The sequence below is a fragment of the Aptenodytes forsteri genome, unplaced genomic scaffold (assembly GCF_000699145.1).
Source record: "Aptenodytes forsteri isolate BGI_AS27 unplaced genomic scaffold, ASM69914v1 Scaffold40, whole genome shotgun sequence".
NCBI lineage: Eukaryota > Metazoa > Chordata > Aves > Sphenisciformes > Spheniscidae > Aptenodytes > Aptenodytes forsteri.
The window spans coordinates 403,006-419,084 of NW_008796077.1; the positions used below are offsets into that span (position 1 = coordinate 403,006).

General features: G+C 37.0%; 1 protein-coding gene across 1 annotated transcript in view; it reads right to left on the minus strand.

Annotated features, from left to right (window-relative positions):
* HNRNPR (heterogeneous nuclear ribonucleoprotein R) overlaps positions 1-15,728 on the minus strand; it is a 23,303-nt gene extending 7,575 nt beyond the window's left edge. Inside the window, exons 1-7 of the mRNA XM_009286642.1 lie at positions 15,561-15,728; positions 13,129-13,247; positions 12,595-12,702; positions 11,776-11,889; positions 4,449-4,625; positions 1,859-1,994; positions 560-765 (exon numbers count right to left, since the gene is read on the minus strand). Of these exons, the coding sequence (XP_009284917.1) occupies positions 560-765; positions 1,859-1,994; positions 4,449-4,625; positions 11,776-11,889; positions 12,595-12,702; positions 13,129-13,247; positions 15,561-15,717 (1,017 nt within the window). The 5' untranslated portion in view covers positions 15,718-15,728. The remainder of the gene's footprint in view (positions 1-559; positions 766-1,858; positions 1,995-4,448; positions 4,626-11,775; positions 11,890-12,594; positions 12,703-13,128; positions 13,248-15,560) is intronic.
* Positions 15,729-16,079: the final 351 nt, after the last annotated feature.

Consider the following 16,079-nt stretch of genomic DNA (forward strand, 5'->3'; position numbering starts at 1 on the left):
AGCGAGCGAGCTTGTAGTTACCTGTATGAAGTTCCTACAACTTCTCTCCTTCCACAGTTCCCTTCCATGACCAGAAGAATATCCAACTTAGATTTTCTGCTTCTGGGATACTACAAATCCCAGTAAAATTTTAGTAGTAGACCTCAAGAGCAGCAAAGAGTTATCCCAAAACACAAGGATAAAGAGCACGTCATTCCCTACGCTGAACTTCACCTTCACCTCAGTCTGGAAACTAGTTTTACAAAACACCCATCTAGTATTCATTATCAACAGAAGCAGATAATGAACAGACTGACATGCCAATCCAGTAGGACAATCCTGTACACTACTAGTTTAAATGTGAATGGTCAGTTACAACAGCATGTTCCTAACATGTTACACAGGCAACTAATCTGCAATGCTCAGACCACACCAGTTTGCATGGCTTACTACGAAAATGCCCTCTAACTGCTTTTCGTGCCTCAAAACTAGCATTGCTCAGCTGGAACAAATCTTTGTCGCTATGGCATAAAGAAATTCCTCCCAAAGCACAAGAGCATCCAGTTAAGTTTTTACTTACCTTTGCCATGACTTCTGGATCAGGTTCCTCTACCGGATCAGCCCACTCCACTGTCACAACATTTCCCCAGACTTTTACTTTCCCACTCATCAGGCGGCGGCGAGCTTGTGCTGCTGACTTGTGATCCTCATATTCCAAGAAGCAGAATCCTCGATTCTTCTTTTTATCATCAGGTTGATGATACAAGATTACATCCACCAAACCCTCTGAAAAACAGGTCTTTAGTATTAAGCTTCAAAAGGAAGGAGGGAAAAAAAAAAAATCTAGAGTGTACTCTAAAATGCCTTCACTTGTTTTTTGTAATACACAGCCTTTGAATTTAACACCTGAAAGGGGGAGAAGGGAGCACAAGAAAAGCAAAACAAATAACAGATATTCATCCAATTTACCCAGAAACAGGTCACCTAGCAAGTGAAATTCTTCAGAACAAACTTACCTCACAATTACGCCCTGCAAAACATCAACCTGAACAGTTCACACAGTGTAAGTTTCCTATATTTTGTTTTACCATTTTTGCATATTTGAAAAGCAGTCAGCATTAATACGTGGCATCTCCCCACCTCCAGGAGAAGCTGGAAAGAATTTCTTCCACATCTCTCCAAAAAGAGGAGAGAACTAAATGAATATTCACCTTCTGTTTTCACCATTTCCCTGAAGTACTTATAAATAGCAATCCTAAAAAAGAAGCAGTAGGTTAAAACTCTCCTACAGGAACAAGAGCAGGCAATCAAGACTTCAATCTCTTATTTAAAGCAGAAGCACCATTCCAGTGATGAGCTGACTTCTTTTGTTCCTACATGCTGCATATACTGGGGAACAACACTGAAGAACTGGAACAGAAATTAATGTCATTATTTCTACAATAACATTCCCTCTAAATTGAGTTAGTATTCCCTCCTCCCCATCGTTCCTCAACAATACATTTGTTTGAGGCTCCCCAAAAACTTCTCAGTTGTGAAAGCAGAATCTACTGTAGAACCAGTTACAAATACAGAGCCTTCAACAGGAAGCTACAACAGGTAACATAATTAGGACCTTCACTTTTTTTTTCTGAGTTCATTTGTGCTGTTTCCATCTCAAATTGTAAACCTACAACATCTTTCATTTAACAATCAGTAAAACAGACACTAGTCCCTTTACACTCCACCATAAAATATATTTGATATATAAAATTTCTACTAGAAACAAACTTGGAAATAGTTTAAATGATAGCTGAACGCATCTGCCAAATAACTAGACCTACAAAACACTGAATGGTATTTTGGGATCAGTGTGACAAACTCGTTAAGAAGGTCTTACCTGTGACTTTACTGAACTCTTCCAATATGTTTTCCTTAGTCTTGTTCTTTGGAATTGACCCAACAAATAACCTGTTGTTTGCCACGGAGATGCATACTCCAAGGTGCTTCCCAGGACGGATTTCATAGTTGTCACACTGAGAAAATAAAAAGCCATTCATTTACTTTATCCACAATAATATGGATAAAAAGAGCTGATTTTATGATTTTGTGGATATTTTCTTCATGATCTACTATTTTTATACATAGCATATTGAATTCACATTGCAAGAGAATTACTAGAACTGCAGTATTTGGGTCAGCATTCACTTGGAAGAACATCGCCGAGCTTCGGTTTTCCATAGAAATTTCGGAAGTTCTGCTGAATAGAAAGCTACAAAGAAACTGATGTACAAGGAACAACATGTAACAGATATAAATTGCATGGGGTGAATTCATTCACCTACTATTTGTCTCAGAGTGGAAAGATCTTTCTAGACAATTGGTAACTGCTTCCTGTGCTACGACTCAATGTCAGTCATTGCTGCTGTTATTAATAAGCAAATACATAGCATTATAGATACTATGAGTTCTCTCACTTCACTTTGGTAACTTTTAAACACTGAGCATATTTGCTGTGAGATACTTGGAAGTCTAAATCAGTGTGTGACCTTGTTCCCCCCACCCCCAACGCAGGGATTTTTTGGACCTTGTAAATGCTAGGACTCTATAAATTTTACTGGTAAGTTTTAAAACCTCCCATTAAAAAAAAAAAATTTAGCCCACTGCTTCATGCTTGTGCCCACAGTTGGATTACTCTGAGTACCAACTCCCGATAGGTCTTTAAAGGTACAAGAGTTCAACCTTTTACAGGAAAAAAAAAAAAAAAAAAAAAGAATTCAAGATAGACATCATTTTTGTTTTGGGTAGGATTTTCAAACACAACCTAAGAGGATGGATGTTTGATCATCAGCCAGCTTCTGAAAATCTCATCCAATTCTTTAAAAGCAAGTTTTCAGCCATTTTTACCCTAGCTGAGACGTAGCCATACAGATGACAGAGCAATACCTTCAGTAACCTTCTTCATATTCAAAAACTAGAACAACGTTAAGGTACCACAGGCTATCCTGCAAACACAAGCAGAAGGCCCACCTCGTGTAAAGAAACCAAGGCTTCAAAATTTCAAGTTTATTTTCTGAAAGAACCTCACTTTGCTATCGAGGTTTAATTAGCTCCAAAATTCAGCATGTGTCTGCTCCATTTTCCTTTCCCCCAGTAGTCTGTGGAAAATATTTTACCTAAATAAAAGCCTGGCCCCATTACTGGATAGTGGTAGGGTGGAGGAGGTAGGGGGAAGGGAATCCAGATACAGGACTTAAGGAATGTATTCACACAAATTCACTTATTTGGTGCAATATCTAGGGTATGGAGGCCAGTCTTCCATCAGTGGCACATCGCTTGCTCTATCTCCTGTCACTTCAGCATCTTCCCTTTCATCTCCCTCAATTAGTAAAAATTTAAAGTAACAACTCTGAGCACCTTCAACTTGGTCAAAAAAAGAAAAAAGTTTCACAACAATTTCCACCATCTTCAAACACTGAAACCCAGAAGCAATCAATTGCAAAAACATATTTTGTGCATCTCCTTCAATAAACATCCAAGTAGGTTCTAGAAAGGAAAGACAGCCTAAGCAGGGACATGCAATTCCCAGTCCTGGAAGAGCCTAACATAACTGCAACTGTTTCTAAATACATGAAAATATTTAAGGGACAAACACTGGAACATTTAGAGCAATGACTCCTTCTGAAGCCTTTACAATGCAACAGAATCACTTCTTAAGTTTCTCTAGGTTTCGGTGGGGTTCCCCCCCAGCTTAACTAGATGTTTAGGGTTTCCCCCCCTTCTTCATAGAGGATCAGCTGAATTCTGCTAAGGCAAATGAGATAAAGCATTTCATCTGTTTTGGTTCAAAGTACAAGCAGTATTTCACAGCCATATCCAAAACCTTAGGAGATACACATTGATCTGCCTAATTCTACTTCCTCCTCTCAGGCAGAGGCAAGGCCAAATGAACCAGGGCCCCAATCAGACTGCTGTCTCTCATTTTCACTCTCTAGAGATTGCTCCGTGTCCTTTGCCAAACCGTCTAGATGCAGGCCAAGTCAGGTTTCCATGTAGTGAGCTGACTGCATGACTGCCATTGGAAAGAACTAAAGGCCACTGTGAACCATAAAGAGCACAAAGTCAGAGACCTCCTCCACGGCAGCAAAACAAGGCATCTCTAATTTGCTGTTTATAGTAGGAAGGGTGATAAAACTTAAATGCAGTGAAGCTTAAAGAATGTATTTTCCAGCTGTAATCAAGAAACCTCTTACTATAATCACCCAAGTACTCTAGCAGACTGCAGTAGGCTATAGCAGACTACGGTCCTAAAAGTAGAACATTACTTTTTATATATTAAATCAAACCTGAAGGCAATTTTTAAGAAAGTAAAATTTTGAATCTGTCAATGGATGCTTTAATGAAACACTTCAAAGACTTCATTATCTAAGAGATTACCAACATGCTTACTGTTTATATTATCTTGTACACTCTAAAAATAAGTTACTCACCAGTTTGACTGCTTCTTGTGCTGCATCTTTACTACAAAAGGTAATGAAAGCGTAACCTCTGTTTTGACCAGAAAGAGGATCCATCATGAGGCGCAGATCCCAAATTGGGCCAGCTTTCTCAAAGAGTGGTACCAATTCATCTTCATACAGGTCTCGGGGAATCTTACCAACAAAAACCTAAAAAGGAAGAGGACACTTAAACAAAGTTTTTTCAGAAATCCAAACTTACTTTTAATACTTGAAAGTTCCTGGGAAAGGAAGTATATTGCACAATAAACCATCACAGCAGAAACACTGTAGCCATCACTGCAGCCAACATTATTGTATATCCTACCAAGTCGTCTAAACCTCCCACTGTTAGTACTAAGTTTTACATATGGAAAACCTGGTTTTGCTATTTATAATGAAGAGGTGGTAAATTTCCACCACTGAAGTAGTAAAGTATTCTTACCTGGTTATAATTTTGGCAATTAAAAACAAAGACCTTACACACTATGTAGTTGGGTATCCTATATTAAAGCAGGCCAAGCACATCCTTGCTCTTGCTGTAATTTCAAAGCATTCTGTAGCCCAATCTTCATTAGAAAGCTACAGGGACTGGGGAAAAAAAAAATCTACAAAAATCCTTAAATTGCCTGATGCATATTTTCCACTTTTAATATAAACTGTAATCTTATTTCTAGTCTGGATTTGTTTCAGCTTCCACCAACTGAATGTTTTAATATTTGTCTGAGAAAATCTGGAGTCCTCATGTTTTTGTTCCTTACATAGAGCGATGACAATAAACTTTGGTAAAGTTTTGTTAAGGAGTTTAATCTCTTCAGCCGAGGTCTCCCTAGAAAGTTTCAGCCCCCCCAAATTGTTTCATCACTGCAGCTCTCCCCTGAATTCTCAAAATCTCTGAATTGCTAATACAAGCAAAACATTCCAAACATCCATTAAGATCAAATTCTATTTATTTTAACTACAAATATTTTTTGTAGTAAAAAAAGCTAGGAGAAGTCAACCTTTTCCATCTGGGCAAGGTCTTGCCAGAGTGATATCTGGTACTAAAAGCTTAGCAGGTAATTCCAAAACTGAAGACACTCAGAATGCCCATGTAAGCATTGATATGAACAAACCCATGAGGAGAGCGTGATGACTCTGATTTAAAAAATGTGGAACAAATTATTTTCCCCCAAAGGAAAGCTAGATGTTTCTTGTTATACAGATATTCCCGAAATTCAGTTTCCAGAACATTTCTTTCACTTAGCTTAGCCTCTCTGTGTGAATGCCAACTGACCATGACTTATTTGCTGTTACGGGGAAAAAAAAAGGAACAGATTTATCATACTGAGTGAAAATCTAATGGCAGAGCCAACAGGCTCCCCGTCTCCCTGAAAAGCTTAGAAATCCCTACAGATAGGTATTTCCATTGTCATTACCTAGAACATTTCATCCCAAAACCCATGCACAGTTTTTAAAGACAAACAACTGATACTATCATGGAAGTGCACAAGACAGGAACTCCAACTTGCTACTAAGACAATGAAACTGTCAGCTGAAGTCTCCACAAACCGTAACTGTTTTTAAGTCACTCAAATGTAAAAAGTCCACGTTAAATTCTTTGTTTCAGATGCCACTGTTTCCAGCAGAAACTGAAGGTGACACACCAGAACAAAAGACTTGAGAAAAAGAAAAAGCCCTAATCCAGACAAAGTCTGTTTTTCCAGCTATTTACCAAAGATTTACCATCCTGAAAGCTTCTGTTTCCTCTTTTCTTTCCAGTCTGTTCGGCTCACTTTCTACAAACTTCAGAACACTGACAATTCCACAAGACTGCTACTACAGTTCAGTTCAGGTAATACACTCTAGGAGCTAGTATGAGAAACAGAATTAAGGATTTAATTTGAATACATTCGTATCTGACCTATATTCTAGAGTAACTTCCATTTACAACGGAAGGACTAGATAACTCTGTGGGAGTAATTCACATCTAAGTGAATTTGCTTTGAGCCTGTAAACTTAATATGTTAATGAACTACAAGATCAATACTAGACATGACAAACACCAGGTGAACATCTTGCAAGGGTCAGAAAAAACACCTCTAATAACTTTTTTTAGATATGTTGATAAGCTTGAATAAAGTTGTTGAAATACCAAAGAATGTAAATATCAGATGTCTTGTTTCATTTTTTAGTTCCACAACAAGAGTACTGTGGAAAAAATTTGGAAACTGCCATCATCAGTGAAACAATATAAGAGATCTTGTCTAAGTAGGATGCAACTGCATCACTTCTGGGCTTTTGTTGGGATCACTGACCATTAGACTTACTTTTCCCAGTTTTGCTTCCTAAAAGACCTGTACAAAATAGTCCCTTTTACTACTTCCTCATTACTGTTTTAGAAGATTAATTATGAAAGTCTTAACTAGGAAAAAATTCAATTTCAGTTTCCTGAATAACTTTACAGAGCATTATTGAGGGGTGCAATCCACTTCTGCACTCTAGATGATGCGTCCTCCAGTTATTTCAACAACTGAGCCTCTTCTGTTGTCATCACATGCTAACAGAAGTGTACTGCAGTGTTGCAAGAGCTTCTTCAAAACCTTTCTCCTTTTAATAGTGCTCTTCATGTGCTTTGCAGTCAATCTTTCCTAAATACCAGATTTAAGTGTTAATTAATGTAGGCCACATGACTGCTTCATCTCATCCAAATCTACAATCTTCATTAAAAAAATATGGAAGTGGAAAAAAATTCTGGCACAGTGCAAAAACCTTTGAACCCCCACAGTTCTTCCAGTACAAAAGCAACATTCCATTTGTGTACTAAATCCAGCACAAGCTTTGTCTAGTTCAACTCCTGATGAGTTTATCATACCGTTGCTTCTTAAGTTAGAGTTATTACAGTATCTGATTCTTCTCATTCAATTTATTATGGACAAAAGCAGTTTAAATTGCCCCAACATCTCCAATAACATAACATTCTCCAGATTGCAAGTTAGCCTCACAACCCTTCTCTGACTTTTTGTTACAAATTCTGACCAGGCACCCACAGAGGAGCAGATGCAATACCAACTTACCATTCACAGAGCTAAAAGTAATTCTGCATTTTTGATAACATTCAAAGATGTTTACCATATACTTATCCAATAAATTTCAGCTCTGAAAAGGACATGTAGCAATTCCTCCATTTTACACAGTCTAAGCTGTTATATAGATCTCTAACCTTGCACATCATCTTAGCATTATGGTCAAATAATCTATTTACAGAATTTTCAAGTTTTTATTTCACATCACTGAAAAACACTGAAATAGAAGTCTCTCAAAACTTTAGGAGTAGGACTTACTTTATCTGGAGACCCTCAGTAAAACTGAAACCAATCCAGCAATCAGTACAAACTTAAGTTCATTACTCTCTTCACACTAGTTGTACTGTGCTAATTTTGAAAAATGCTTTCCCCCTATCCCTATTATAGTGGGGTAAAGGGCTGGTATTTTACAGTTACCAATGAAGCCTCCTGTTCTTCAAACCACATCTTAAATAGTATTATATTCATTTACACCAAAAGGTGAAGGATGGAAGTCAAATACCACATCAGTCACCTCCTTAACTTTTGGTGTAACATTAGTCTGGTCAGGCCATATGAATGTCAGATTATTTTTTTTTACCCTCCTCTAAAGAAAAAAAAATTAGAATGATCCTTCAGTTTTCCTGAATTTAACAACCAAAAGCTCCTCAGTCAGCAGACTGAAGATCAGGAGTGAAAAATATACAGCTCAACCTCATTAGGTATTACCCACAAATGCAGACACTACAGATACGATGGATTTACCATCCAGCATTATCCAACTGAAACACTGAATGCTTGTTTTGTTTGCATGAAAGCTTCATCATCTCTGACTATAGTAGTGGACTTATGACTAAAATTCCTTTTTGTTCCTTATACACTTAAACAAACTCCTCCTTGCTGTGACTGAATTTAGTGAAATATTTATAACATTTTCTTTTCTTGTCTTGTCTACACTTAATTTCAAAAGTTACTGAAATTGCTATGTAGAAGTTACTACTGTCTATGTGTCTTCCAATGCTGCTGAACAGCTGGTTTATTTTCAACCACAATAAGACAACTCAAAGTAGTTTTGTGTAAATAAATGGGATTTAAGAATACAAAAAACCTTCTTTTTTCAGCATTGCTTGTGTATACACTTTAGTAAAATGATAAACTACAATTAGCACACAGCAAGCATACCTAAGCAAATCTTTCAGTTCAAGGACCCATTCTAATTATTTCCTCCCACCAAGGAATTTATTTTTCTTCATGGAATATGAATACTTCCCTTAGAAATCATCCTTACTGTGATGCTTCTAAGCATCTTCTTGATGGTATACACAAAAGCTTCAGCATCTCAAAGGATACAAAAATAATCTATAAACTGAAAGATGTTCAAGAAGTTGGCCGTTTTCTTACATCTAATCTGGTGGCTTATAGAAGAATCTCCAAAAGAACTCCTGTATCAAAGACTAGTCACAACAGTGTGATTGAGAGTATTCAAAGTGTTTAGAATAAACTACAAAACAACCTGCTAGGGACCAAAACCTTGCAGAACAGGTAAGCGAGGAAATACAGAGCTCAAGAATTTTCATAACCAAACTGAAGTTTGCTCATAGCTTGTTAGCAAGATGCATGGGTTCAATCATGACCTTGAATTTCCTGATGTGCTTACTGAATAGACTTTGTCCTTTGGGGGGGAATCTTTAAAAACCTTCCGATCATCTTTAAGAACAGCTGGTGTAACAGGAGGTAAGAAAAAGCAGAGAAAAGAGATCTTAGAAATTTTAAGCAAAACAAAAGGAGCACAAAAAAAAGCCCCTTGAGGATAAGCAGTTACCAATGTTTGCAGATGCAAATGACAAAGCCAGTGTAAGGAGAGAAAGAAACACCCAAATAATTGCTTCTGTTCTCATCTGATAAACACTCCCATAAATGTCTCCAAGTATCAACATCATGTGGCCTCACTATAAGCAAAATGCTTTACATTGGAGCAGCAAGTCCTTAAACAAAACGAATACTCAAGTTTAATATCAAATCCAATTGCAATTATTTTCTCCTCCAAGCTTCCGCACAGCTGTAACTACTTTGTCTTTACTACAGAATCACATTCCCAAAAGGTCCAGCTGCTCTTAAAGCCCACCCACTTGAAAAAATACATTGGACAGCTTCACCCACATAATGCTTTCAGCAAAATGTTCCCTGTGACAATTTGTGAATGTTCAACATACTGAACATCTGTAAGATTATTTATCAATACTTCAGTTTTACTGTACAATGTTCAAGTGCATATTGAAAGAGCGTTAAAGCTACAGTTAACGTAATGAATTCCACTTTATGTTTTAAAAAGACAAATTAGTTGGTGTAAAAATATTTACAGTAGAAAGATCTGATACATCTTGGGGGGGGGGGGGGGGTTTCCTTAGTTTGTACTTTCTCGAAATCAGAAAAAGTCCTCAGTACTTGGGTATCCTTAGAAACCAGAAGTTTGCCATTACTGACATCAGTGACAGCTCTGGCATCAAGATATCCGAGCTGGCACAAGTTATGAGAGCTTCAGTATTATTTAAATGTTTCAAACACAAAAGATTCACTGCCACAATCCAAAGGGATACATCTTGTGTTTTTTCATTTTTTTTACCCACAATATTAGAAAAGTGGCATTTACACTCCCATATAACCAGAAGTGTTGAGGACAAAAGAGAAGTGGTTCTCAAAAGCTTAAGGCGGGGGGGAACAAAACCAAACAACAACAACAAACACCCACCTCATTCCAGGAAAAAAAGGTGCCGCAATAATCTCCAGTCACTTATATTCAAACATGCTCCGCCTAGTCTACCAAATCATAAGATCATGTTTAAGCTGTTGATTACTATGCCTCAGAGCTCAACAGCAAGAGCTAAAGACTAAATTTAATAAATTATAAACTATATATATATAAACTATATATATATAAACTATAAAATTCAGCAAGGTGTTCAGCATCTCAGCCAGTCAAACCAAGCAGCATGTCTTAAAGCAGTAATCAGTCTGTAAATCCTACAAAATGCCAGCAATAAATTAATTTGGTAGAGGTATGGTTTCTATAACTAGTTGGCTGGGTTTTGCTACAGCCTTTAATGCTGATTCATGAGAGAAGTATTTATGTTCTTATCTTAAGGGAGTTTCCACGAGTTACCCGTTCTACCAAGCATCAGGAAACTTAAAAGTATAAAATTTTACTCTTAGTAGTATTAAAGCACAACCAACTTTACAGCTTTCCTGTGACTTCCTAAAGAGGCTAACCATCACCAACAGGACAAAATACTTCAGATCAGTCGAGTATTTTCAGTCACAAATAGAATAGACTAGTTCAGTTGGAAGGGACCTACAACGATCATCTAGTCCAACTGCCTGACCAATTCAGGGCTGACCAAGTTAAAGCATGTTGTTAAGGGGATTGTCCAAATGCCTCTTAAACACTGACAGGCTTGGGGCATTGACCACCTCTCTAGGAAGCCTGTTCCAGGGCTCAGCCACCCTCCTGGTAAAGAAATGCTTCCTGATGTCCGTGAGGCATGGTGCAATTAAATAACACTTTATACCATCACATAATCACCCCGGCAACACCACTGAGTTGGTAGACAATTTCTAAGCCACCTTTCTGAATGCAGAAATGCAAGAATTTACAAAAGGAAACAAGCTACATGGACTCTTTCAATGTGGTAGTTTCACTACCAGTCCATGCAAGCATCAAGGATGTTTTCATATAGATTGAAACAAAAGAAAATAAACAATTCCTTAATAATTACTAATCTCAGCTGTCCTCTTCAAAACTTTCTATGTGAGTATCTTTATACAATATCCAAGCCTCTTTCAGTTTCAGCACATTGCACAAAATAAACCTTGCTACTGTCGCTTAAATTCCTTTTATGTTGTAAATAAAGTCAAATACCTTTGAGTCACACTTTTACGTATCTACACAGCTAATACCTACATTGGTCACTTTTTAAGCGATGGACCGTAAGCTTTAGGGTGGACCATGAAGTCTGACAATTTAATGATCTATTTTACATTTTAAGAAATTTTACATAGCCTTTCCTAATATATGGCACCTGCTTTTCCCCCCTCAACCTATTATCCTGTCTTTTGCAGAATACAGAGGAGTAAGAAAGACCGATTAAGACACACAAACATAGAAGAATGCTTTCCTCTACAATATTTTAAACTTTCACTTGTATATATATTTTTAATTATTTCTTATTTATCAGTTTGCACAAACATACAAAATAACAGATTGGTCTGTATATACTAACCTCTGTTCCAATACCAGGCTGAACACCAGAATATACAGTATCCGGAGGAGGGCCCCCATATTTCCTCTGTCCAGTAGTTACGTCCAAAGTGTAACCAGTCCTCTCTAGCAAAGCCTGAAAAAAATTTATCACATTAGTTATGGGGGGGAGGATAGTGGGTTAAAATATAAAGAATAAAAAAGCGTCCTAAGATAAGCATTTCCCTATCTGCTCCTTGCCACGTTTGATAACAAGGTATATATGGACAGACAGAACCTGCAAAAAACTGTGTTATTTTGGGGGTTTAAAAAACCACCACCACAAACAGCAACATTTGTTTTATACTACAAGGTCACTGGAAAGAACTTGTTTTTCTTTTCCCTTATTTTCCACTTTATATGTAGTACCCCAAGAACTCCAGAAGATCAGGCAGTTCTTTTCACCCACTCTGTACATAGGTTTTTACACAACAGAAATGCTTCTTAATATGCTAATACCTTGTCGAAATGTCCAATCAGCCTCAAAGTAATTTTATGAGTGCGTAAAAGCTTTAATATAAAAGGACAACTAAGACAATTCTTAAATAGGTATCAATGTTTTCATAGACCTTACATAATATTAAGTTCATGCATTTTGGCAATTGTGTAATCAGGAAGATCTGCTTTTCAAACAAGCACTCTCTCTTTGAATCTCTATCACGCATACATTTCTTTAAAGCCAAGTGTGAATATACTTATCCAGGTAATATTGATGCTTTTTAAGTACATCCAAAATTACTTCAGTCTGTGTACAGGTAATATATCAGGTAGTACAGAATAATGAATATTTTCTAAATTTTACCTTAATCTTTGCTTCATCTGGTCCCTTCGTTGATTCCTGTACTTTGCTGCCTTGTTTCTCTCTTTGCCTGTAGGTCTTCATAACTCCACATAAAAATGCACTTTTGTTCTGTAGATACAATTTACAAAATAATTCAATTGTGCGTATGAAAAGCCCTGGGAATCCACCGAATCTTACACTCCATACCGTGAGGCCACTATATCAAGCCAATGCAATAAACAAAACGGCAAAAGAATCCTTTAGAAAAATATAACAATTAATTGAACAAACTTGTCAGACTGAAAAAATCGTCAGATTCCAGGTGGTATTTTTACCTTATTTTCTCAATAGCACATTTATTTTTATTATCTGGAAGCTTTTGCTTTGCACTCAAATACCTACACATTTAAGGCAATTTTTAACAGGCTTGTGATTTGGGTTTGAAATGTTAGAATACAGCAACATCAATGAATTTCTAAGTTACAACTCTCCTGCCAATAGTGCCAGAACACTATTTATACTTATGTGCTCACACTCCTGGAGCTCTCACCTTACCTGTACATGCGACAGGTCACTTTCTTTAAACTGCTGTAATACAGAGAGGGCTCCTTCTTCATTAAATTCCCTAAGAGCATCAATTGCTCTTTCATCAAGATCGACATAAGCTACCAACCCTAAAAGTTAAAGATAAAGAAGTTACAGATTTCTATTGAATTTCATACAAGCTAAGAACTATGCAGTTTGCTTTTAAAGTCAAAAAGTTATGTTCCATAGCAACAGAATTATACATTTAATATAATTACATATTCCTACACAAGTATATGAAAGAACATGAGTACAACAATGAAAAAAGTTAAATTAAAATGTATATACCTAAGTACTAACTGACGTGCAAGATTATACCCCATGTGTAACAGTTTTCTAACATTCAGGAATCCAATCTGCTGCATAAAAGCAGTATTACACACCAGGATTTGAAACAGTGAACTCTGGCTCACTTCTAATAATTTGGATTTTGTTTGTTTGTCTTTCATTTTAAGTTTCACACTTCCTTCTCTTGAATGGAGCTGTTCTAGAGTAAGCTGACACGTGAACGTTACAGTTATCCTATTGTACATGAAAAAAGAGCTACCTAACTGACAATCAAATACTTATGAAACTCTACCCCACAAAATATTAGGAAGTAGAATGGTTTGTTCACTCTTTCCTCCAACTTCAAAAAGCAAAAATCAGTGGACTACCTGTACGTCTAAAATATATTTTTTTTTCTTTTTTATTCATTTTGTTGCTCTATGCAGTTCAAGAGCCAGAATTCAAAAAGGTACTATTTCGAGCCCTGCTATGTACCCGAAAAGGCTAATGTTAATTTTACAGGTACAGACTCCCCCAAGAAACATTGGACCAGTTCTGAAGCACTTTTTCTGTTTAAGAATCTTTACAGGTGATTTCTTTCCTTTTGTAATGCACTTGCATAAGCTGTGGAGCATGAGAAGTACAGACTAAGATTTGCACTTTTTAAGCTACACAATGAAATTTAGGACAGATACCAAGAACTCCACACACTTTGCAACAGCTTCATCTCCAAAATACACAGATTATTTAACTGCTACTTGATTTCAAAAATGCACAGTAGTGCCAAGCCCAAGGACTACATTTCAGAAGTGATCCTGCATATTGGAAGGCACCTGTATCTTTCATATAAGACCTCAGCAGATTAAAAATCCCAAAGTTCAACCCCAAATTTAGCTCGGGTGTCAAAAGTAGTTTGCTTCGCTGACAAACCCCTGCACAATGCAAACATCTTCAGTGGCATTAAGGAAGTGTGAATAAATGTTTTCAGGTTACTCATGCAGTGGAATTATACTAGGTAGTCAGGTTCTGGGCTGAAAAGCTTTTAAATCCCTTGAGAACTCCTCACAACACAACCTAACTGCAACACATGTTAGAGCCCCACAAGTTCCTCTGCCCAGGCATTTACACCTTCTCTCAAACCATCAAGTGCACATCATTGTGACCCACAGTTAGAAAGTGCGTGTCTAAAGCCAATAAAAGCTGGTAAAGGCTTGATGAAAGCTCACTGTGAATGACTTCCAAAAGACATCATCCACGTGAGCCAGAGTATCATACTGAAGATTGGTAAGGTATTGTTTTTGAACTGCCTTCACTTGATCAGTGGAATTTTGACTCTTTTCAACAAAAACTGTCATCTTGCCACCGAGGCATTCAAGATCAGCGCAGAAAGCATTTCTACTGCTTCTTGTAAATCTGTTCACAGAACACACTCTAAAAAGGAAAAGGAAGCCTCTGTCTATAGGACAAAATAATAAGGGGGTTACAAAAACAAAATAGAAAAACCTTTGTATATAAAGAAACCTCTCTAGAAGTTGCAGAGACCACTTGCTACCAGCAAGGTATTACTCGATTTGCTAGATAGCTTAGTCCTCAACTTTGTTGAAAGGCAGTGAGTGTCAAACTGAACATTTCAGTGTAATAACCAACATGGATTAGACTGTCCACTCAGAACTAGAGAGAACAAAAAATCCACAGGCAGACTCAATTCAAATGTAGTCCCAGGCAAGACAAGCTAGTTGCTTCCCTCACTAAGTCACCTATCCAGCCTTTGAGTGTTTAAGAACCACTGTGAGGAGTTGACAGTAGAAAAGTAAAAGCAAAATGATGATTCGGATTGAAGAAAAAAAAATAATGTACAGTTTAGTATGCTCAAACATACATCTTTATTTGACAGCGTCTAAAGAAACTAGTGCTCTGTGCCCTAAAGCAACTAAGATATCACATACAACACTAAGGATGTGTCAAGTAATTAGTCAATGTCAAACCCAATTTGCCTTTAGGGAAGTCAAAGTAGCAAAACATTCAGAGCTACACAGATCAAAAACAATGAATTTTTAAACCTTAATCTATAAAAATTTGAAAATGGTATGCCCTCACTTTCATAACCAGTCAGAAACAAGAAATGCATATTATACCTGTCTGAAATATTTCATCAAGTCTCTCTGCCACCTTCTGTGGGAGGCCTGCCTCTATCAGTGTCTTGTAGTGTTCTGTGTGAGTTACACTGGAAGTATCCATTGGTTCTTCCTCTTCTTTTAACTGTACCGCATTACCATTCACCTGATTAGCCATTTTATTATGCTGCTGGAAAAAATTCAGGAGCTATATTACAATAAGCCAGAAATAACTAGTTTGTAGGACAATGCATGATTTATCTAAACTAATTTGTATACATGCTGCAAATGACCTGTATTCAAAAGTTTTATTTAATACTTTTTGGATGCAGCTGATCTAAGTTTCAAAAGAAAGTACAACCCTTAATACTGTGGAAAATGTACATGGAAGAATTTACATAATTTTTTTAAAAATGTACTTCATGTACATAACGATGTCTAAACTTTATCTGCTGATTGTCAGTAAGTTAACTGGTTACCATAGCAGCTAGAATGTACTGGGATACGATAATAACATCCTTCAACGAAGAGTCAGAAGAG